This window comes from Leptodactylus fuscus, chromosome 3 (genome assembly GCF_031893055.1).
Source record: "Leptodactylus fuscus isolate aLepFus1 chromosome 3, aLepFus1.hap2, whole genome shotgun sequence".
In the NCBI taxonomy this organism is placed as follows: Eukaryota; Metazoa; Chordata; class Amphibia; order Anura; family Leptodactylidae; genus Leptodactylus; species Leptodactylus fuscus.
The window spans coordinates 162733778-162758200 of record NC_134267.1 but is presented as its reverse complement, the minus strand read 5'-3'; the positions used below and the strand labels follow the sequence as shown (position 1 = coordinate 162758200).

Sequence of the window (24423 nt, the reverse complement as noted above, 5' to 3'; positions counted from 1 at the left end):
TTAGAGGTTAGAACTGTTTAGTAATAGAAAGTCTATAGAACAAGCTTAGCCATGCTAAGCAGGATCAGCTATTTGCATTATGCAATCGCTAATATCCTCAAACATGCAGATTACAGTCATTACAAACACAAAGAACAACCACAAATGTGTATATCTGATCAAATGAAAACATACCTTTGAAGAAGAGGAAGAAGCAAACCTCTCCACTTCTAGCACCTTGACTTTAATGGGGCATCCTGTTAAGTATGTTTGAAGATCAGGCTCCTTAAAACCTTGTGTGTTATAAATAGCTGAAAAGGGAATGCAGACCCCTAAAGAAAGGGAAAGTAAAACAATCTGTAATTCTGGCATGTTCTCACTCATCAGAGCCTAGCAGTAAGGCTCAGAAGGCTTCCTCTCAGACGGTAGATACGATCTAGACAGTAATAATAATATACTATGGTATGCCTTACAACTCTCCACTCCAAGCAAAACAGTGCCAGATCTCAAGTCTTCAGTGGTGGAGAATATAAATATATCAGAGTAGAAACTGGATCTCTTGTTAGTACAACATATGACCACACTCTGATCCACTGCCATGTAGGACTGTTTAAGAAAATCAGAGCTGTATGGAGACATCGACCATAAGAGAGAGGAAAGAGATCCTATTACTGAGACACTTGAGGTCATGTCATTACTGAATTTTGGCATCAGGATCCCAACATTATCATGTCACCATTAATTGGCTCCCGAGTCAGGATTATATAACAGGCACTTGGCACTATAATGCGCGCTGCCAAAGTGAAACATTTGGTAGGGTAATTTGTTCTTTTTAGTATCTAGTTGTAAATTCTTAATGAACGCTTCATTTATGTGATACTTAATTGCCAACAGGCTGTGCATTATTATATATTTTACATACTCTTTTTGCCTTGTCCAACATGGGCTAGGAGAGAACAGGGAAGAGATCAACACTGTGTACCAGAGTAAGCCAAAGTCTAGTGTCCATATTCTGCTGTAATAAGTGATACTTTGTGCAGACTTAGAATAGACAGTCTAAAAACTCACTGAAGATTAAACTGGCTTAGCAAATCTGTCCCAGTAGATCTAAAAATACTTTGATCGCAGGTCAAAGTTCCTTTGCATGACAGGTAATAGTGTTTGTGAGACCAGATCCTTATGCAAGTAGTCACGTGAACTTACCACTTGTTTTGGGGTCAGTGATGACATCAGAGTCCACTTCTTCCCCATCATAATGGAGTTCATTGGAGTCAAGATTTTCAATGAGATTACTCATGTCTGCAGCGATCTTCTTTAATGTAGAAGAATCTAATTTTCTTTCACTTCTCAGCGACATGTTCAGCACCAACAGCCTGTTGACACAGGGGCCTGTCGGAAGAAGAAAACCGATCAACAATGGTTTGGAATGCATTTTATCAGGGCAAATTCTTTATTTAAAAAAATTCTGAAAAAAAAAATGATGCGCATATTTTAAGTTTTATTTGAAATTAACAAGTTGGAGGATATCAAATCGTCTACTCCAGTTTTGTGGTGTAAAATAGCCATAAACCAGTGACTTGCGACTAATCGCTTGTGCCTATAATAGCTGCACGTGCCATTTTTGAGTCTGCTGTGACACTTTTCTAAAAGTGAACGAGGTCAGGGTCACAAAAGTGGCGTAAAGACTGACAGACTCTATGGTGGGCCAAGGACGGTCATGGATTTGAGCTTAGCTGTAAGGAAAATGGAGAGAGGGGAGTCCAATTCCAGGTGTAGCCATTAGTAAATTAGACTTGATAAATCCCACAACATGTCTTTTTGGTATAGTGGTCCCTCAAATTACAATGGCTATGGAGAAAATATTTTAGCCATACAGAAGCTGTTTGTAGGCTAGTGTAACTTGAAACCAGACAACATACAATGCTTTACAGAGGTAGTAACTCATCATCCTGGTCATTTCACTGGTAAAAGCGCTGTACATGCGCTAACTGGCTGACTAGTTGCGCCTCTCCATAATACTGTGCAGCACTACATGTTCTGTGCTCTCCTTTACCTGTGCCAGGATGAGTTGCTCTATATTTTTCTTGAGCATTGTGTATACTTTTCAGGATGCGGTAAAAGCTCCTGTCACCATCATAGAAAGTGATTTTTGCCTTCTAGCTGTTCTTTCTGGCTTTTATGTATAAGCATTAGCTACTGCATGTTGATGTTCCTTATCTAATTATTTTTCTTTGACCCCCTATGTGTGTGTGTGTATATATATATATATATATATATATATATATATATATATATATATATATATATATATACACACCTTATGTACTTTTTAACCCTGTAGTGATCTAATGCATTTTGGCCTTAAGCCAGTAACATTTTATCCTTCTCTGCATTTGCACTTTTGTACGTTTTTTTTTATTTTATTTCAATGTAGTTTTTTTGAGACCTTGTATTTTGTGGGTACATAAGACTTTGCTTTTGTGAGGTGAGATGAACAGAAGACATCCTTTCCGGCATCTGGATTTTAAGGTTTCTGGAATTTAGCATGTAGAATAAATAACGTAGTGATTTTATTTTAGGGATTGTTACGGCTGTGGTAATATCAATTTTGTGCGTTTTTTTGTTCATTAAAAAGACAAAAAAAAAAAAAAAAAGTCTAGTTTTACTTTTAATCTTCTGTAAATCAACAAATGCTGTCAACAGCATGTTGAATGGCAAGTATGCTTTCTGATTGATAACGAGAGGGGGTGGAGGTGATATCCTGAAGAAAATTCCATGGTACTCCCTTCCCTGGGGTCATCCCAAGGGGTAGGGACTTTAGACTTAAAAAAAATAAAAAAAAATAAAAAATAAATCCTTCTCTACCTGCAGACTATAACCTGCACGTGTTCTCCTCCAATCTGGATAAAAAGTATGCAAGTATATGCGCCTTCACTATAACCAGGGATGTCTCAAAATCTGGGTGAGCTACAGGCATGATCTTGGTCTTGTTTTAAAGCCAAGATGCTTTGGAGTTAGAGCTTTTTTAAGTGACTGCCAGGACAGTCTTCCTGGACGTATCCTGCTCGGGTTAAACTGTAATGCACTTTGCTCAAACCCCAAGCAGGCACTGTGGGGAAGGAAGGTACTGTAGTTTTAATCTTCACGTTTTTCCTATTTTTGGAAACATTTTGAAGTTTTCTCCAACAGAAGTACATGTACAACAGAGAGAAAATACTTCCCAAAACAACACACACATGGAAGAAACTTCATATAATGCTCTGTACTGCAAAGATTTTCAGATTTGGTGGTAACTTTTTGTAATGTACATGATATTTCATATGAAAAAATTGCAGGAGTCCAATGCATTTCTTTGCTATGCATTTGTGTTGCTATCTTTCATCAGCTCCCACATACATTGGTGTTTAATTACTTTTTGGACATCAGCATTGCCCGCCACTCTGTTAGTGAAAGCTAGAACAGAAGGAGAACTTGTGGGTAATGTTAGAAAAAAAACGGGGATTTCACCAAATGGAAAGTTTTGAGTTACATAAACAAGTAATACCAAATCATATGTATGATCATACGGGACAAAGTAGGCTGATCAAGCAAGTCATCCAGTCCAGACAAGATACATATAGGAAGGTGTCTAAGTAGTAGGGGGTGAGGTTAATCATTTCGCCAACATCTGCACCCTGACAGTTACAAAGAATAAGGAAAATGATAAAATCACATTACAAACCTAATACAACTACATATAGGAGCATATAGCAACAAACAACTCTTTAAATACCTCTACAGAATCTCAGAGAAACACAAAACTGCTGGCATTCAGGATACAAATGTTAATAGAAGTAAACAAAAACTTGCCAATTTGTGATTTATTAATAAACCATCAACAGATTGCACTGGATGCTAAGCAAATGAGGCAAAAATGCTCAGAAAAAGACAATATAATACAAAGACTAAATAATCCCATGTACAGAGCTTAATATTATATCTAATACCATGCTATTAACGGACCGTAAAAACTATGAATACAAATGGGGTCATTTATTTATTTTATTTTTTGAACGTTTGGCTTCTGCAGCTTATGTATAAAATGACTATACATAGCAGGCTGCAGAATGCTAAAATTTAGGATATCTCAGTTTACGTTATATAGGAAATCTATACAGTATGTTGACTATACGAACATTAATCACATGGTCTCCAGTTACCCACCACATACCTTTCAGTGCTAGTAACATCATAGTATATAAATCATTTCAGCAAGTAAAGGCATTGTAGACACTATCTCTAAACTGATAACACTATCGAGCACATCTAAGATTTCTGTGTACCTGATACGGTGCTGCTCTCCATTACATTGCACTTTACTTGCCCCAGATTACATAAGTTTATGATTTTGTTGAACGGCGTCCATACTAAACACATTGGCCCAGATTTACTAATAGACATTGTAAACCTAAATCTGGACACTGCCTGTCTATTACAGTGGCTGACTCTGGATGATAAATCTGGTGCATCTGTAGACTAAGTTTCTACTAACTTTTAAGTGACTTATTTTTAGCCTACATTTTACACAATTTTGGTGCATTTTGATAAACTTAAGTCACACTGCTCCTTGTTCCAAGATGCCTACATGTACATCTCACCCAGCTTTTTGAGGTGTGGGAGATGAAGCATCCAAGAAAGTTGGGTCTGTAAGTTTCTGTTGTGCCAGGTATTTTATGGAATGCAGGTGAGGCAGCGGTGGGACTGGTCATTCCTGTTCCCTCCAGTAAACAGCTTATAGGAGACCTGGACTAAGCTATACTAAATCAGAGAGCCTGCAGAGAAAAATATACCATGTGGTAACACCAGGAAGGGACTGGGCCCAAAAATAAACTTGCTGAAGGCCCAGTACCCAGGCAGGCCCAAGTCTACTAGGTTTGTATGAACCTGGTTTATTGGAAAAAAAAACAAAAACCCTCAATAGGGATGCGTTTCGGGATATATAGACCGCTTCTTCAAAATAACAGAGTGTACAGACATCTGTGGTATACAATCTGACTTTGTGGATTGCGATTCAAGAAATTTACCCTTAGGCGAGGTTACCTGTATATGTTTACATAGAGCCCATATGGGAAGGTGTTCGTTTTGCTATCTGAATTTCATGCTCATATTGACTGCATAACTGACACTGATATCTGTGTTAGAGCAACTAAAGATCACAAAGGACTTTGAAACCTGTGAATCTGCAATTAAAATGCTCATCCACTTTATTAGCTTAGTAAAGTTTGCATTGATTTTTTTTGCTCTATAAATTTACATTATTATAACTAAAAGGGGCTTTTGAGGTCAAAAAGATATGTTGAAGGGTCGTCCTATGCTCAGAAACACCCCCCCCCCTTCCCTCCCCAACTTGAAAGCATATGGCTCTTGCTCTAGCTTGATTTGCTTGTGTACTACATGACTGACCTATAATGTGTGTGTAGTTTTAGGTCATCACAGCAGGGAAGTAAATAGGCAGGCATATTTTCAGACATATCTCATCTGTGGACAGACTAGTCAGCACTTTTATCATTTATATGAAGGTTCAGTGTTCCTTTATACGGCATATTTTCTGGGCTTATCTTGCAGTTTTTTTATGCAATGTGTTGATTCGCCAGAATTCCATCCACTTTGCAGGTACTGTAAAACACAGCATTTTCACAACATGGGGCTTCAGCCTTAAAGGGGTTTTCCCATCTTCCTTTCTCAGGGTCCATTCACATGGAGGAAAATGGTGAGGAATTTGGTGTGGAATTTCAGCGCTGAAAAAAAGCCTCCCATTAACTTCAATGGGTTCCTTTTTCTGCTAGCAGAATGCAATGTTATCTTTGTTGCTAGCAGAAGTCAATGGGGAGGCTTTATTTTCAGCACTGAAATTCCACAAATTCCTCACCATTTTCCTCAGTGTCAATGGACCCTTAGAGGTTTACCTGCTGTCTCATCTTTTAACTTTCTGCATTGTTCCACAAGCTGGTGAGTACGCTTTGACTATGTGATGAACAGGACATTGTGAAGAACCTCACTAGATATAGACATTGCCTTTACCATGAGAGATTACTTATCATCATTACTAAATATCCAATGTAATTGCAGATCATATAATATACACAGTAAATGTATATTACATTACATAGGTTTGGAGAGAAAAGAAAAAAGTTGCATGCTGCAGAGAAGAGAACGGCCTTGCAGTAAGCTCAATGTTATCTTCGTGTTTATACAGAGATAACCAGCACTGTCCGAGCCTTTATCATCAAACTGCAATTAGCTGAACTGATTGTTCAGCAGAATTTCTAAAGCATAATGTATTCAGGATTCATGCATTTTATTTACATAAACTACCAGTATAGATAGGATCGTTGAGATGGGAATACCCTTTTAAAATATCGGCAGAGGTTAGGAAACTATATGTAAATAGAAGGCTGTCAATTTAGGTCCAATGTATGACTTGGAATTTATACAAGTGCAGATATGAAGTAGTTTTCTTATGGCTGATTGATGTAGGTGCCAGGAGTTGGACCTCAATTATCTAATACTGATGACCTATCCTGAGGTTATCAGAACTTGAGGAACCCCTTTAATATGAAGTTGGTAGCTATCCTATAAGTCATTGCCCAAAGCTTTACCTGCTCACCCAACCACCCGCCACCCTGCTCTGTTGAGATTCAAAAGCCTGAAATAGTTGTCCCAGGAGGAGTCAATTTCTTTTATGGAGAAGTTTCTGGTTTGGCTTATATCCTTAGTCATGTTGCAAAGCCCAGTAAAATATCACGCTTCGATTTATAGGATAGTCGCCCCAATTATTATCACTAGAAAGAATTTGCTTCACCCTGGAGGAATGCTACCTACATATTTTTTTTACAAAAGAGTAATGCCTGTATACTCCCTACACCAATTTAGCAAGAAAACACTTTATACCACCAAACCCACAAGACTATTCACATGTGAAAAATCAATACCTGTACCAAGTGAGCAAAAGACAGAGAAACAGGGAAGAAGCCGAACTTACTACTAATAAAACCAACTGACATTCAGCTTCTGATAAGATCTTGGAGAATTGGATCGATAAGAGAGAGAATATGACCGTGTCAAAAGACAAGTATTTAACCTTTGTACGGAACAAGCAAAAGCCAACTAAATCCTTACAAAAGTCAAAGGAAAAATACTGAGCCTATTCTTGGCAAGCATGTAAAGTATAACATGTACTGACTATATGGGAAATATGTAAAAGTAACCTATACATCACATCTTGACAAACAAGCAAACCAACACTTAGAGTCCGCATGGAGACACACAACTCAATTGCAAGCGCTGTGCTGTAAACGCGCACGGACTCCATAGACTACAATGGGGTCCATGTGCTTGCCGCACACTGCCTGCATGAATCATTGACGCGGCAAGCACACAGACCCCATTATAGTTTATGGGGGTCCGTGTTCTTTAACTGCACAGCACTTCCAGTTATGTTGGTATTCCGTTCGGGTGGGGGGTCCTCATGTGGACTCCCCCGGATGGAATCCAAATGCTAATGTGAACTAGGGGTGAACCAGTATACAGAGGCTGACCCAAAAATATAGTTGAGCTATCTGACACACACAATAAATATAGAGATATATAGAGATATAATTATTGTGTGTCAGATAGCTCAACTATATATTTGGGTCAGCCTCTGCATACTGGATCACAGTGTTTGGATTCCGTCCGGGGGGAGTCCGCATGAGGACCCCCCGGACAGAATACCAACGCAACTGCAAGCACTGTTCAGTTAAAGCACACGGACCCCATAGACTATAATGGGGTCCGTGTGCTTGCTGCCGCATGTGTAATGAAAGACCCTAGCTGTATATACTTGTTTATACTAGTTAGTGGAATTGTACTGTTGAAGTATATTTGGTGATTATTGCATATTCAATAGGAAAATATTACTATCTTTTTGGGCCTGACTACTTCAATGTTAATTACTTGTAGTCACTCAACACAAATGAAGGTTATGACAGAGGCTGGTGACTAAGACCTACAGATCACCCTTTTGAAGACCAGGTTGTTTACCAGAGGAAGCCATTACAGCCTTAATAAAAAGGGTTAAAAATGCAAAGAGACATAGTCCTCTTCATGACATCAGAGAAGGGGTAAGATGAGGGTGATTCTGTCACTGGGTCTGGCAGATTGAACTTTTGAAGCCCCATTCCGTACGGGGTGGAGGCTGAAAAACAACAGGAACAAATCATTTTCATAGGACTCACCTCCTTATTAATCCACTGTCCAGTGACCACAGAGGATTAGAATAATGAACCAGAAGAGCGTCTCTGAACCCTGAGACAAGGCCTACTATTGTAAAACTGAATGATGACCATAAAAACTTGGTCACACCTGTGGAGTCAGCCAAGCTGGTTGGCGCTATCTTATACTCCCCAAGCTCCATGGGATCAGAAGAACTGTAATTTGTAAGATTTTTTTGTTTTAGTTATTTTATAACTATTTGTGTTGTATGTCACTTTTATTTTGTCTCTTATTGTAAGTGCTGAACCTTTTTGTATTAAAGTGTCCACTCTAATGTGAGCCCTTGTATGCTCTACGGATCAATTGGCTTTTAAAGTGGGTTTGCTGTCAGACTGCATGGACCAGGATTCTTAATGGTCCAGAATGCAACAGATGGGGCAGCATTGTGTATCTGGGGTGCATGGACTGTAATTTATGCTCAACTAGCTGGTACCCGCGACTTCGTCTGCGGTGATTGTAGAAGTGGGTATATACAGCCGTGGGTAAGGTTTTCGTACTGTGTATAAGGTATGGGATATGAAATGTAACTTTGTATCTTGTTTTTGCTGTAATTCAGAGAATCCGTGAGACTTTTGTGTTGAAGTTACTTTGTATTTCAGCTGCTATATATACGGTGTTGTGAGAAACTTTACATAGTGACTTTGGGACAGAGGGATTTGAAGTTAACCCTTTCCCGCCGATGGCATTTTTTGATTTTCGTTTTTGACTCCCCTCCTTCTAAACCCCATAACTTTTTTATTTGTCCGCTCCCAGAGCCATATGAGGTCTTAATTTTTCCGGGACAAATTTTTCTTCATGATGCCGCCATTATTTATTCTATATAATGTACTGGGAAGCAGGGAAAAAATTCTGAATGGGGGGGATTTGAAGAAAAAATGCATTTCTGCGACTTTCTTACGGGCTTTGGTTTTATGGCATTCACTGTGCAACCAAAATGACATGTCCCCTATATTCTGTGTTTCGTTACGATTCCGGGGATACCAAATTTATATGGTTTTATTTACATTTTGACCCCTTAAAAAAAATCCAAAACTGTGTTAAAAAATTATTTTTTGAAAAGTCGCCATATTCTGACACCTGTAACTTTTTTATACGTGCGTGTACAGGGATGTATAGGGCGTCTTTTTTTGCGTGACCGGGCGTACTTTGTAGTTCTACCATTTTTGGGAAATGTTATTGCTTTGATCACTTTTTATTCAAATTTTTATCAGAATCAAAAAAGTGAAAAAATGGCGGTTTGGCACTTTTGACCATTTTTCCCGCTACGGCGTTTACCGAACAGGAAAAATATTTGTGTAGCTTTGTAGAGCGGGCGATTTCGGACGTGGGGATACCTAATATGTATGTGTTTCATAGTTTTTAACTACTTTTATATGTGTTCTAGGGAAAGGGGGGTGATTGGAATTTTTAATCCTTTTTATTTATTTTTTTATATTTTTTTTACTTTTTTTAAACTTTTTTTTTTGCATTTATTAGACTGCCTAGGGGTATTGACATGGGTGGGCGGTGTCGTGGCTTGTCAGAGCGGTGGGGGTCGGCAAACATGGCTGCTCCAGAGCGTTAAAGAGAACCTCCTGGAGTATCGGTAAGGTGAGGGGCAAAGTGGTAAAGTATATGTATATGAGATTGTGTGGGGTTAGGGGGCGAGGCTGTAGAGGGTAATATGAATTTTGGGGCTTGCTATGGTCCAAAGTGTGTGAGATTGCAGAGATGGTGGTGTGAGTTTGGGTTTTGTGGGGGTCCTGGCACAAACGTATGTGCGCTATTGTGATGAAAAGTACCAACTTCTACAGAAGTATCAAATGGATAAAAGGATCCGCGCTTACCAACCGTAGTTCTTGTTGCATTCGTTTATTAAAGCCTCACACACAACGCGTTTCGAAACCGGAAGCTGGTTTCTTCTTCAGGTGCACAAAGGACATAGATACTGAGAGCATAGAACATGCGCCCCCATAGTGACCTCATCATTTTACAATTGTAGCAAAAAAAACATCTAACTACATCCGGTATATGGAACGCATGTGCGCTCCAAGAGTAGTTCCGGCATGTGAGACACATATGCGTCCCAAGCAATGGGCTATGACGCATAATTATACTTTAGGGCGGGCTTTTTATGAATACATGCGCAGGTAGATATGCCTGGATGCTGGAGAGATTTTCAATATACTGCATAAATGTTTGTAGTTTTTTTATTGTATTGCTGACATAATGTTAGTCTTATTCTGTTTCTTAACTATTTATTGGTTGTCATTTGTCCATTTGATGTTTTTTTGCTACAATTGTAAAATGATGAGGTCACTATGGGGGCGCATGTTCTATGCTCTCAGTATCTATGTCCTTTGTGCACCTGAAGAAGAAACCAGCTTCCGGTTTCGAAACGCGTTGTGTGTGAGGCTTTAATAAACGAATGCAACAAGAACTACGGTTGGTAAGCGCGGATCCTTTTATCCATTTGATACTTCTGTAGAAGTTGGTTGGATAGGTCCTTTTCTGTATAGTACCATGCATACGTGTTTTCACGGTTAAGATCTGCCAGCTACTAGCCATTTTGTCTATGAAGTGATATTTGAGTGCTGTGATCACTTCACAGCGCTTAAAGGTGATTATATGTTGAATAATACTTTGTGGAATCACTTTAAAAGGGTAATGCACAAGGTGCCGCGCGGTGCTCTCTCTTCTGTTTTCTTATTGTGATGAAAAGTAGCCTATTGTTTAATCGAGTGTAATGACTATGTTTGTGGAAAATTTCAGCCAAATTGGTGGAGCGGTTTTTCCGTGATTGAGGAACAAACATCCGAACATGCAAACATCCAAACACACAAACCCACAAACTCACAAACTTTCACATTTATAATATTAATAGGATTTTCAGCCTGAGAGAAGGTAGAGTATATTGAGTGAGTGGTGTGAATTATCCGATGGCCGTACTTAGGACTGTCTATACATGACAGTATGTACATCTCCAGTACTACGGGTGGCGTTGCTGGTTTTCACCTGCAGCTTGTGTTGCTAGGTAGGAATACATACATACTAGACTGCTACTTAGCAAATATGACTCAAAGAATGACTCTTTGTAGCAGAGTTTCCATTAAAGTGAGTGTCAGGAGGTCATGTTCCTTATAAACAGTCACTGTAAGATCATTTTCGATCAAACTTTTAACAATGTTATCTTCTAGCTTAAAAAAACCATTAACAGAATATTGATACCTGCGGCCTCCGTACAATGCACAGGCTGAGTCGTCTTGGCACAGACAGATGATTTATCAAGAAAATCTCTTAAACATGAGGCTGAACAAACATGAACCTCGGCAAATAGCTATTTGTTATGTCATACAAAAAAAAAAAAAAAGATTTTTATAGATTCCTGCTCAAAATGGAAGAATTTAACCCTCTACCACTACTAGCATAGCCCTATATTCACTGTAAACATCACACTACAATAATCACTGTATACACTACATACAGTAACTTATTGAAAATTACTATAGTAACTTACTAAAAAGAATATAGTAACAAACCTTAGCAGCACAAAGTTTAGTGTTAATTGTGGTAATATTGTGTGCTACTGTGCCCAATAGACACTAACTGCAGTACAGGAGATGCTGAGCGATAGACAGTCGGGTAAATTTACTAATCCCGTCTACTTTGACAGTGTAAATGCTATTATCACAGAGGCTGATGATGGTTCATAAATCTGATACATGCTAAGACGGTCTTGTCTATACAACCTACTAGTTGTCTTATTTTGCACCAGACTCTTGGCACTGTCCCTTTATCAAGTCACAGCTCTTGTATTCTAGGCCCTGTGACCTTACCAAACAAGCCATAAAAGTGTCAACTATACATAATAAATGTGGTATAAGCATGTAGACCAATCTTAGATAAGTTTAAGCTAAAATTCTAGCACAAGTCCTCAATGTTTGTGACAAAATAGACAGCAATAGAAGTTACCTCTTTTTAGCTATGGGGCCTATAAGTTACAGTGAAGAACTGGAGTTGTAACACACAACGTGAGAAGAGCGATACAACATTTCCAGTCTACCATGTCTGTTTTAGTAAATATGTGTCAGCCTCTGTAGGAAAACACCCCATAGTTCTCTATTTACTAAGACGAATATCACAGGAGAGCCGAAAGGCCCTCTAAGTGACCATAGATAGTGCCACAGATATTGAATGGAGTGCAGAGCGCCAAACTGTGGCCACTGTGTGTAACTATCCAGAGGAACCACTGATACTCGCTTCTGGCCAGAATAACCCTTTAAGGCAAAGCTCACAGAGCAAATGAAATTTGCCTATGTTCCTGAGGAAGCAGGACATATTATAAGGAAATTGTATGGAAATGTAAGCCAAATACATCTTGGCAAGCTATTCTTTCTGTCCAGTGATCACACAAATACTGTTAAATCTTTCTATTATATAGCAGAGAGGAGATCATCACATTCAGTAGGTATCCCATATGTTGGGAGGTTAGGCTGGTGTCACACTTGGTTAGTCTGGTTTGTCTATTGCTCTGAGAACGTCAGACTAACAGATACAAAATGAATACTTTCTCCTTATATCCATCAAATTTGACTTCAATGTTAAAAGTCCCTTCCTTATCATTGCAGCAATGACAACGAATACCAATAAATACTCTTCCATTTATATCAGCCATTCTGGAAAACTTTATACATTTGTTGTTCTGATCCACCAACAGATCAGAACAATGGACAAACAACTGTAATGTAAACGTAGCCTTAGAGAACCATTCTTAAAACTGAATTTAGGTTAATAAAGGAACTTAACAGTGTGAAAGAAGTCCTTACAATATATTTGTGTGATAAAACATACAAAAATATATAACCCAGCCCTAGCAAAACATGTTGACTGAGATAAATGAATGACTGGTCAGATAGGAACAGCAAAGCTTGAAAAAACTAGTGACTGAATTGTTAAGAAAGCAAATATGCAACAAACTATACATCTAATTAATTATACATCAATAATTGTATGATATCATTTAAAATTATTTTAGAGAGTCAAAACTTTCCCTCCCCCAAACTCAGACTGTACATTCACCTAAGACTATCCCTGACTGACTCCATAGCCCTACAAATGTATCTGCTAAATAGGAGAAGCCGCTTCTATGGCGGAGAGTTACCTCTCTGTGAAAGTCAGAGGCCCAATCCTTAAGTGCCCAGACATCTGCTGATAAGGTAGAGTCGGGAGGACCTCATACACATTAGATGGTCCACTGAAGCTGCTGAAATTGGCGAGTTCAGACAACATATCTAAAATATATGGGCTGCTTTAGGCTAGGGATACACCTAGACTGTGAATTTGCAGGACATAGGGAAAGCCTGAAAATATGTTCAAAATAACTGCAGTCGGGTGATTGAAAAAAAAAACAAAAAACAATTCACTAAAAAAAAAAAACATTACAAATCATATCACTAAAAATAGACCACATGTACCTGATGTGGGGAGAAGCAATGGTTCAATGCAGGATGCAGACAGGCCCAAATGGTGTAAGGTGGAAGCTGCTCAGGTACAAACACATCCACTCACACAACTACAATTGATGGGAGAGGCTTATACTGTATAAGGTGCCAGTCACATAAGTGGGGTGTACTTATACAGGTGCTAGACAGAATGCCTGATGGAATAGTATGAGTATGTAAGCCAGAACCTCACATTATCATGTAACGGATACCTGATAGTAGTCTTATCTGTGTGCATTTGGCATACAGGGCAGCCATCCCACTCATGAATTATACGTGTGCGAGTGGAAGTTTTAACACTTTGCACCTATGCAGCCTCCACCTCTGGGGCCTGCCTGCAACCTGCTGTGAACCATTTTCTCACCTGATCTCTGGTAAACATTGCATTTTTTTTTTATAATATAAGTCAAGAAAACATCGCTGGAGTAACTTAACCATTGCAGATAATATTGCTGTGAAAAGACTACAAAAATTAGTCATGTGAATTAGGACCACACAGCATTTCCATTTCTAGTGATTATATTGCATCTTACTCATTGCAATTCTTATGGACAGAAATTTCACAATAATTATTTTATGGTGATAAAATATGTAGATGTAACCACAGCTTTAAAGAGGTCTCCATATATCACACTGCTATGAAGAGAGGGATCAATGAGGGCTAAAGTGACCAGCAGAGAAGCAGCTGCATGTGAACACTACCTCTCACTTACAGTATATGGAACGTATGGAAAAAGACAAATACGATCGCTTACTTTGCAGTCCAATCATTATAAATAAACTTGGGGTAATTCTGTTTTGTTTTTTTTTTTGTTTTTTTTTTTGCATATTCACTATCGTCTTAACCATATGTAATACTTGTGCTCTACTTGGAGGTCCATGGATTGGACAAATGACTTGTCTTACACATCTTTTGTGGCTGTACCATGCCTCATTGAGATACACTGCTCATAGGGGAGATACAATACATCTAGGATAACGTCATGCAGACAGATATTTACAGGAAATTATCACTGTCAAGGGTTAATGTAAATCTTTTCAATTTATTAGGTCCCTGTTAGAATGAAGTAAGGCAGTGCTCACATGAATCACAGCTCTTGAGAACGGATTAATCTCAACTCCTTATGGAATAAATTGTAGGTTTGGGACCCGGCCACATCTGCTCAGCTCTATCGCATCTGTGACCATCACTGGGACTCTGCCAGATCTTAAGAGCTCAGCAAACTTAACTCCTATGTGTCAAGCCATCTGTGGTATTGGTTGCGCCATCAATAAAAGAGCTTTTACATATAGAATGACATATCTGGTTTTAATATACTCAACTCAACCTATTACAATGTGAACACAGGCATCGAGTAATAATGCTGAATGTATTGCATACTCCTGTATTACAAGTTTTCCTTGGAGATTCTTTAAAATTCCACAAAAGATCACTACTTTGACAAGACGCACTAGAGCAGAAATTTATGGGATGGATTTTACATTCCGTTGTAAATTACATAAATACTTTATGAGGGCCAGCTGTCTAGAAGGATGAACTACACTTTTCAAAGGGGGTTTTCGACCCCAAATCTTATTTTCATACTGATCCGGCACAGATCATCTGTTCTAGCAGCAGGAATGGGAGCGGCACAGCCGCCTCATTCTCTGCATAGCACAGGTTCCTGTGTACTGCACAGCCGCTTCTACTACTTGAATGCGACCGATGCTGCACACCGCCTGTTCCATAGTAGCTTCTGGACCCCACAGGCTCCTAACACAGATGAACTGTTCTGGGTCCAGTTGTCAGGCCCGCACAGATAAACTGATAACCTATACGAGTGATGGCAAACCTTTTAGAGATCAAGTGCCCAAACTGCTACCCAAAACCCACTAAATTATCCCAAAGTGCCAACACGGCAATTTAACCTTAATACTGTGCAAATCCACAATTGCAGACAGTTATGGACCCACAAATATGTTCGTGTAAATGGGGCTTTACCAAGCTTTTAAAGAGGACCTTTCATCAGATCGGGCACATGCAGTTCTATATACTGCTGGAAAGCCGACTGTGCGCTGAATTCAGTGCACTGTCGGCTTTCCCGATCTGTGCCCGATGTAAAGCGCTATCGGTCCCGGTACCGTAGGGCTTTACAGTCAGAAGGGCGTTTCTGACACTTAGCCCTTCTGCCATAGGTTCACCACCATGGACCTATACTGTGGATATGTCATCAGAATGAAAATTCAAATTGTAGTTGGAAAACCCCTTTAAGTGACTTCAGTGTAATGTTATGTAAGCTGACCAGTCTTTAGGTTACGTGCTTGGTGGTGGCCAGAGGTTGCAGAAGTTGTGTTCCATATGCTCACTGCACATATAAGTGGCTTAAAAGAGATGACAGACTACTTTTAATATTCACATCCCATGTAAATATAAGATCAGATATTTCTCCACATCGAGTAGATGATATTTGTTACAATCTTACCTACTTTGCTTCAACTGTATTTCACTGATGATTTTTAAATTTGCAATTCCAGCCAGAAAATCCACAGTATTAGGCCTCATTCACACATCCATTTCATGCAAATCTGTAATATGTGTGTTTTCTACACATGCACCAATTGTTCAAGGAAAAAAAATCAGGCAAACATGTTCTATTTTAGTCTGTTTTGCAGACCACGGAGCCCCATTCTTGTCTCTGGGTCCCTGAAAATCATGGACAGTAGAAGGATACCACCAGTGTGCTGTCCGATTTTCACATAGAAAATCATAACATAAAAACATATTTGCTTTCCATATATAAACATATTTTCTTATTAATCCCTTTTCTAATTGTCCATTGATAAGCAAGCAAAAAAGTTGGATGGGGTTACTCTATAATAACAAATGAGGACACAGATCAGAAGCAAAGTCAAGTGTGAATGCTAAATAAATGGACATATAAGCACTTCGCCGGCCTGCTGGATCCACTTCTGGCTCTGGATCAAAAACTTGATAGATTCCAAAAATTGCTGCATGTAAAACCATCCTAACATGAAGCTGGTACTGTATTGCAGGTAATGAGTGAGGATATGAAATAACAGGTAATAAGAGAGTAAAAACACACACTGTAAAAATGAGAGTGAAGCAGTATCAATAAATAAAAACAATCTTCTAAGTGTCATTTTATACATTTTCTGGCAAAGTAATTCCCTGGAGAACAATAACAGCATCTGTCTCCAAAATGCTGCTTTTCAAGGTTACAAATCTATATTGAACTATATACAATATATATTTTCTAAAATAAAAATGTATATTCTGATTTGGTTATTATCTTTTTTATGGTACATGTTCACATAGCTGTATTTGCAAGTGGCCAAAACCCACATTCGTATGCAGCTGTCAAGTATACTACTACTGCAGCATGCACCCTTATGAACAGAAGTGTCTCCATACCTGCCCAGCCCTATCAATGTTCTCATTTAGCAGCTTCTTTACATGACAGCTGACTGTGATTAGTCAAAATCCACAAAGTGTAGCTACATGTTGTACCATGCGGAGCAGTAGTAGCACTCCACTAATTCAAGTCCTTAGCTTCACTGATTCAAGCACACTTTGTTCTATAGCCCTCCCCTCCTGATAATACTCCTCTATGGACGAGCACTGGGGGGTTCCTCCCCACTCACACAGTACAGCGCTATAGGCGCTGCTGCGCAGAAGGACATTCCTGACAGACTGTGAAGAGTTATGATACCGGTACCGATAGCTCTTCACCCAGGGCACAGATCGAGAAAGCAGACAGTGCGCTGAATTCAGAGCACTGTCTGCTTTCCAGCGGTATAAAACCGCATGTGCCCCAACTCCTGAAAGGTCCTCTTTAAGGTTTTGAAAAAAAAAGTGTTTTTCCACAGCTTTTTTTTTAGCAGTGTTTCATTACATGGTGGCCGAGCCTAAAGGGGTTTTCCATCTCATTCCAATTCAATTAAATAGCAGTGAGCTGAACTAGCCAGAAATGCCACAAATTTTGTGTTGGACATGGCTCCACTATAGGAGGGGATGTGCTTAACGGGGTTTTCTGGGCAAAAAAAGGTTTGTTTTTTTTGTTTTTTTAAAAAGTGTCTATTAGTGCTATTAATGGGTTAATAAATGTAACCATATACTTTTTAGAATGTTTTGAATGATTTCTGGGAGTTTCTGGGGCCCACAAAGTCTCCTGCATTTGTTGGCATGCTCAGCTTGTAACTTAAGTCTCAAATCCACATAAGCTAGCAGTATAGATAGGATCCTTGAGATGGGACAACCCCTTTAAGGCAAAATTTTCCCAAGGGGCAGATGGCACGACAATAAGAGACAAAACTCACCTGGTGAATCCCCCTGCCATTGAACCAGTCTGTTTACTTGCTTGCAGCAATGAAATAATATCCATTATACATGACCACTGCAGCCTATCACTGTCCTTCAAAATATACAGCCAAGGCCAGGGATTGGCTGCGGTGGTCAACGTGTTGTATACATTAATATACAGAGTGCGAAGCAATTGTACTAGAACAGAAGGGGGATTAATTTAATCTTATTAAAAAAATTCACGCCATTTCTTCCTCAAACAAATAACCTAATTCTGGAAAACCCCTTTAATCACACAATGCATTCACTTTAATAGTACATGTATTAAATAGAAACAGAACTCACAACTCTAAGGATGTCTGGGATACCCTGCTATTGGCTCACCTACTAAGGTCTCATGTACACACTTGTATGCACTATGACCCATTATATTCTATGGCCCCATACACACACACATGTATTATATACACGGGCCTGCGAGACCTTTCCAGTCCGTTTTGCGGCTCAGGCTCACTGAAGTTAATTTGGGTCAGGTGAAGGCACGACAGCACAAGCACATCATCCATGTGCCATCCAACCATCAACCCAGGCCTACGAAGAATACATACACACATTTCAGACCCTCTTCTGTAATGATAAATTCAGCATAAGACCCTTCATATACATATAGTGTATATCTAGGAAGTGTACATATACTGAAGCAACTAGTTAACCATGAAAGTATTGACGTACATAGTCCTAACGTCTAGTGGCTGAAAGTAAACACATCTTATTGACACTGCCCTAGCTGTACCAGGATTAAAGGTTGTCAGTAAGGAAGCTGAACTTCCATTAGTTTACATTACAAATGTCACTGGTTATCAGCAATCTATAATACTAGAGACAAGGCTCATTTTACTACATTCTAGTGGGATAGTCCCACAGATAACTTTTATGACACGTCAGTTATTGTTTAGAGTCCAGCAGCCACGACCCCTACCAACCCAGAGAACAAATAACCAAGTACATCGAATCACTATGCAACAAAATGACTGGGATGGGATCAGAGATCGCCTGCAGTGGACCAATTGAATTCAATGATTGATTTCCTTAATATATACTCTCTACAAGCTACCACTACCACCCCCTTATCAAACCAAATACCACTTTTTTCATATCTAGCTATTTAATGTGGAAACCGCTTTGAAAAAAAAAAAAAAAAAAAAAAAGCCACACATTGGACTTGCATTCAATGAAACCAATATGGACACAGCATTTCACTGGGTGACAGCACTGGACTGCATCAAGCAAGAGCAAGAGACTTGTAAGGGACGTCATGGGAGAAAAGCGGCCAGTATCACACTAGAGCAGAGAGCCTATGTCATAGTCAATGAAATCTGCCACTGAAGTGCCCAGAAAGGATGCCAACAGTCCCAATTTTACCGTGGAGGATGCTCTGCCCCCCTTGAAATTGATGTCCGTAATTCTGTGCAACATGTTCGTCAACTGTTTGATAAAACAGACGATTTGGAAAATCGCCTCCGCCGAAATAATGTGCGCTTGGTGGGAGTGCCGGAGAAGACTGAGGGCGCTCACCCAGTGGACTTTTTTTGAAAACTGGCTAGCTGAAGTATTCGGGCGAGAGTCGTTATCCCCCTTTTTTGCTATAGAAAGAGCCCATAGGGTTCCTACTCGGCCATTGCCTCCGGGGGCCCCTCCAAGACCGGTCCTTATTAAATTGCTCCACTTTCGAGACCGAGATACCATCATCCGCAATGCTAGGGATAATACCAAGCTGCTGATCAATGGGACAAAAATATCAGTGTTCCCGGACTTTTCAGTTGCAGTTCAAAAGCGCAGAGCGCAGTTTTTAGATGTGAAGAGACGTCTCCATTTAGCCCAGGTTCCATACTCCATGTTGTACCCAGCGAGATTGAGAGTGGCTGCTCTGGGTAATACTCATTTTTTTGATACTCCTGAACTGGCTCTTCAATGGATGGATGCAAGTGAACATGAACTTTGAAATTCCCATTGCCTTGCAGATTAGTGGGACAACACCCTAAATGGCATTCTGCTTTTTTCTTTTATTTGAGTTTATTATTGCTTCATGCCTATGTGCCTTCATGTTCTATAATCTGATGCCTCCGGTCAGGGACGCTCTCCTGTTATGTTGATTTTTGGAGGCCGAGGGAGCGTTTGCCCTCTTATGTGGTGCCTTATCCGGATCTGTGTCTTTGGACTTTATGGGGCATGGATCCGCTGTAGAGGACTGTTTAAATCTTTTTTTGTGTTAATGTTTTTGTTGAGTAATATCTTCTGCTCTTTTTCTATTGGAGACATGTTTCTGATCTATACTATGCTAAAACAGTCCCAATTTTGGCAGGACAATCTTGGGAACTGGGTGACAAAAAGAGACTGATTTTATGCATACCCCACTCCAAAATAAGCATTTTTTGGCCTTTCCTGGAAGGTCTCAAACCTGCAGATCTCAATTTCCGAACAACGTTTTTAATAGCAAGTCGCTCCGGATCTATAAGGGTTATCACGATTATATTGGTATCATATTAAAGACCTTCTTCAAAGCCCTAATGAATCCTGAGATATAGGGTTCCCAGGCAGTATCTTCGAACAGCGTGGAGGAGGGGAGGGGGGGGGGATGAGATTTAAGCTGCACAGACTATGAGAAAACATCATTGTCTGAATAAACTGCATCTGATGCCAGGGGAGGAGTAATATAGACTTCTGTCCATGTTATCCCCTCTCCTAAAAATCAGAAAGCATTCTAGATTTTTGTCACATAGAGGAATAACGTAATACCCGTCTGAGCTTAATCAGAGGGGTATTGTTATATAATACCCCTCTGAACATAACCAGGAAGTTTATTAGTGCTGTGACCCAGACATTTACTAGCATCTAGATTGCAGGCTTAAAAAAGTTGCACCAAACACAACACATACACAAAATGATCAATAAAGTTTACACTGGACACTTTCCCTATCCTGTCCATACCTGATCAAAGCAAAGTTATGAAAAGTTTCCTAATGCTGCTCAAAAGGGGGATTTCCAAACAAAGATATTGTAAACTGCTTTGACATGCTGTGATGGTTCGCTTTCTTTGAGTAATGTATATCTTCATTTTCAGGACTAGTTGTGGTCCACCTGTTGTGATCCTTATTTATTATAACAGGAAAGGGTCCTTTACAGTTAGAGTAGTAAATCACATAATACCATACCCAACAGGTAGTCATGGCAGACAGAATGACAACATTTAAAAAGGAGCTAGATACTTGTCTAAAAACCAACACGGCACAGAATGGCATCATTGAATGCCCTATAGTTTAGTTTTTCATTATATCTTGTAATAGGACAGCGTTTCAGTTCCAGTTTTGAGTAACTGATGCAGTGGTGAAAATTAAAGTGGTATTCCCTACTTAACAAGTTACACTCTATCCATGGGATAGGAGAAAAATTGCAGATCAGTGGGGCTCACACACCCAAAATATGTTTTGTAGTATCTGATGCATAATGAGCATATGGTACATATATGGGGTAGAGAATTTCATTAATGATTACAATTAGTGTTGGACTGGCTTACCAGAGGATCCTGTGGTGCTCCCAGGCTCTAGTACAATTGTTGTTGAAGGGTAGACCACTAGAATCAGTTTATCTGGTGGGCCCAAGGAAGCTCTGTCTGATAGAGATTACATGTATTGCATGTAGTCAACCAGTATAACCCAAGTACAACTACATGTGGAATTGTTGGAGAAGTTCCAGCCTGACAACCAAAGCTTTTCTCTTGAAATAGGTTTGATTTTGTTCCATCACCAGCAACAACCCATTATTCTTTATCAGGCTATCTGACATGAGAATACCAAGAACGTTTCTCTCTTGTACTTATTAGTGGACTTTTGCACTCACACTTGTACTATGTTAAACTTGATGAAAACCAATAGACACATTAAAACAGAACAAAGTAGAATCAATCTGGATGGGGTTTTGTGTGACTTGACTCCCTTATGTCCAAGTACATCCTTCTATCCAGAAATACTGTTTCAGGTGTCTATGGAAGGCCTCACACATATATATTACAAAGATAGATTTATACAACCTAGATACCTTATTTGTACACATGTGATATCACAAGCAAGCTCTGACTTTGTCCTTAGTCTGCTTCTACTTTCATTTCTCATGTAGTCAGATGTCTTCCTTCTCCCTCCATCCCTCGTCACCCATCCAATCTATGACAAATACCAATAGTCCATTTTCTGTCCTTCTTCCTCTTTCTTGTAATAGATGAATTGATTGGTTCCCCCCCATACATATTCCAGTTATTTTCAGTTTCTCAAATAGTTTTCTGGGGTAAAATGACTCATGACCTATCATAAGTATATGTCATCCATTCCAGGTCAGTGGGGGTCAGACACCCACATTGGTCAGCTGTTATTAGCACCTGACACAAAGAATGGGACAGGAAGACAACCCACTTTCTTTGTATAGTGACCAGACCAGGTTCCTGCAGCTCCCATTCATGTGACTAGAAGCCAAAATGCAGTAATTCTGTTCAGCCACTATACTGAGAACAGCGCTGTCTCTTCCCACCTCCTGCATCCGATGTAGGGGATCGAAAGCAGGCAGTGGTGTAACTACAGGAAGCCCTTGGACAAATTTCACATGGGTGTATTCAGGCTGTGGAATATGTACATTATGACAGCTGTATTTCTAGGACTGAGCAGCTAGTAGGGATCTAAACTCCAAGCATTATATTTCTGTCGAGTAGTACAGTAATGGATGATCTTTTATAACGTAATGGAAAATATTTTATAGGTTCTAATGAAGATACATACTTGAAACCTATAAACTTCATAAAACAGTTCCAGTTTTACAAGCTCTACTCTCCATGTCCTTCTTCTAGCACAGCTATCGGCCCTAAAGACTTTTTGTGAATTCGCCATATAGATATTCTCCGTGGGATTGCCTGTCAAATTGTCCAAACGTTAGTCATCTATGAAGCTAGGGGTCCCCAAGACCCTTAAGACTACGGCCCAACACTAAAAACATGGCAATCAGGGAGGACTATGAGGATTGAAGTCTTGTCCCCTGCTCAGTGTTCAGTCTAGAGCATTTGGCTGACATATGGTCTGTATTTCACAGATGTAACACACCCATGTAAAGTCGTCCTTAGAGGTACAGTGTGTGCTCAGCTGTGTCCAAATGTGTGCCTTAAAGTATACAACAGTCCACAAATAAGAATAGGAAATTCATCAGATCATTATGTTTAGCGTCTAGATTTTTATTCCTTTTGTGTAAGTGGAACAGATGCAGTTTATTTGCTTTGTTTTTTTTTTACTGAACCAGTTTTTCACATTTAATTCAGTTATAGCAGTTTAACATTATTTCCAAATAGACGCCAAGTCCATATGCGGCATGTGAATGGCCACCATATACTACTGCACTTGCCCTACACTGGCATAGCTGACAGAAATTTCCCTAGGCCAAATGAACTGTTTGTTAGGGATGAGTAGTAGCTGCTTACATCTCCAGACAACCCCTTTAGTGATACTTGGCATATAGGGTACTTCGTATATACCCAGTATTTTAATATGCTTTTGAGAAATGCCATGCCCAAGTAAAAAGATAACCTTTACCTACAAACTTGTAACCATAAAAACAATCTAATGTGCAGGTAACATATTATACAGAAGAATGATCTGAACAGACTGCGAGTTCTGAGAGAAAAAACTCAGTACTATAAACTTCTAGTTGTACAATGTCAAAGTTATAGGCAATTATGAAAAAACTGCAGAGTAAGAATGTTTTTAAAAATAGAAGTGTTAATTTATTTTTACCAATTAACAAAATTAGAATGGAAATCCCAGATTTGTATTGTTTCTTCCTGTTAGAAAGGTACATGATGTAAACTGTAGTGAAGGTAATGTTCTTACTGATGCCTGTACTTGTAGGTTAGCCACTCATTTCTGGCCCACAGCTGTGTCATATGACCAACAAACAGACTCTCCAACTGATACATTTATTCCTAGGAGACTTAAAGTGGTTGTCCCATTAAGGACACTAACATTAAAGGATAAGTGTCAGATTGCAGGGGTCCAACTGCCAGGCCCCCCTGTGAACAAGGTAACTGTGGACCAAAAGTATCCCAGGACACCTCCTCGTGAATGGAGCATCAGTATGCTTGCATGACCGTCACTCTATTCACTGCTATGGGGCTTCCGGAGACTACAGTACTGGTAACCCTATAACTGAGGACTGGAACCGTCATAGGCATGTATGGGGAAACAGAATTCCTATCTGATTGCTGGTCACATGACACAGCTGTGGACCAGAGATGAGTGGATAACTCACAAATACAGGCGCCACTAACAAGATTCCCTACAC

General features: G+C 39.5%; 1 protein-coding gene across 1 annotated transcript in view; it reads right to left on the bottom strand.

The window, feature by feature from the left end:
* Positions 1-24423, bottom strand: part of PLD1 (phospholipase D1) — a 103443-nt gene that overhangs the window by 61661 nt on the left and 17359 nt on the right. Inside the window, exons 2-3 of the mRNA XM_075268697.1 lie at positions 1183-1368; positions 175-311 (exon numbers count right to left, since the gene is read on the bottom strand). Coding sequence (XP_075124798.1) covers positions 175-311; positions 1183-1336 — 291 coding nt within the window. The 5' untranslated portion in view covers positions 1337-1368. The remainder of the gene's footprint in view (positions 1-174; positions 312-1182; positions 1369-24423) is intronic.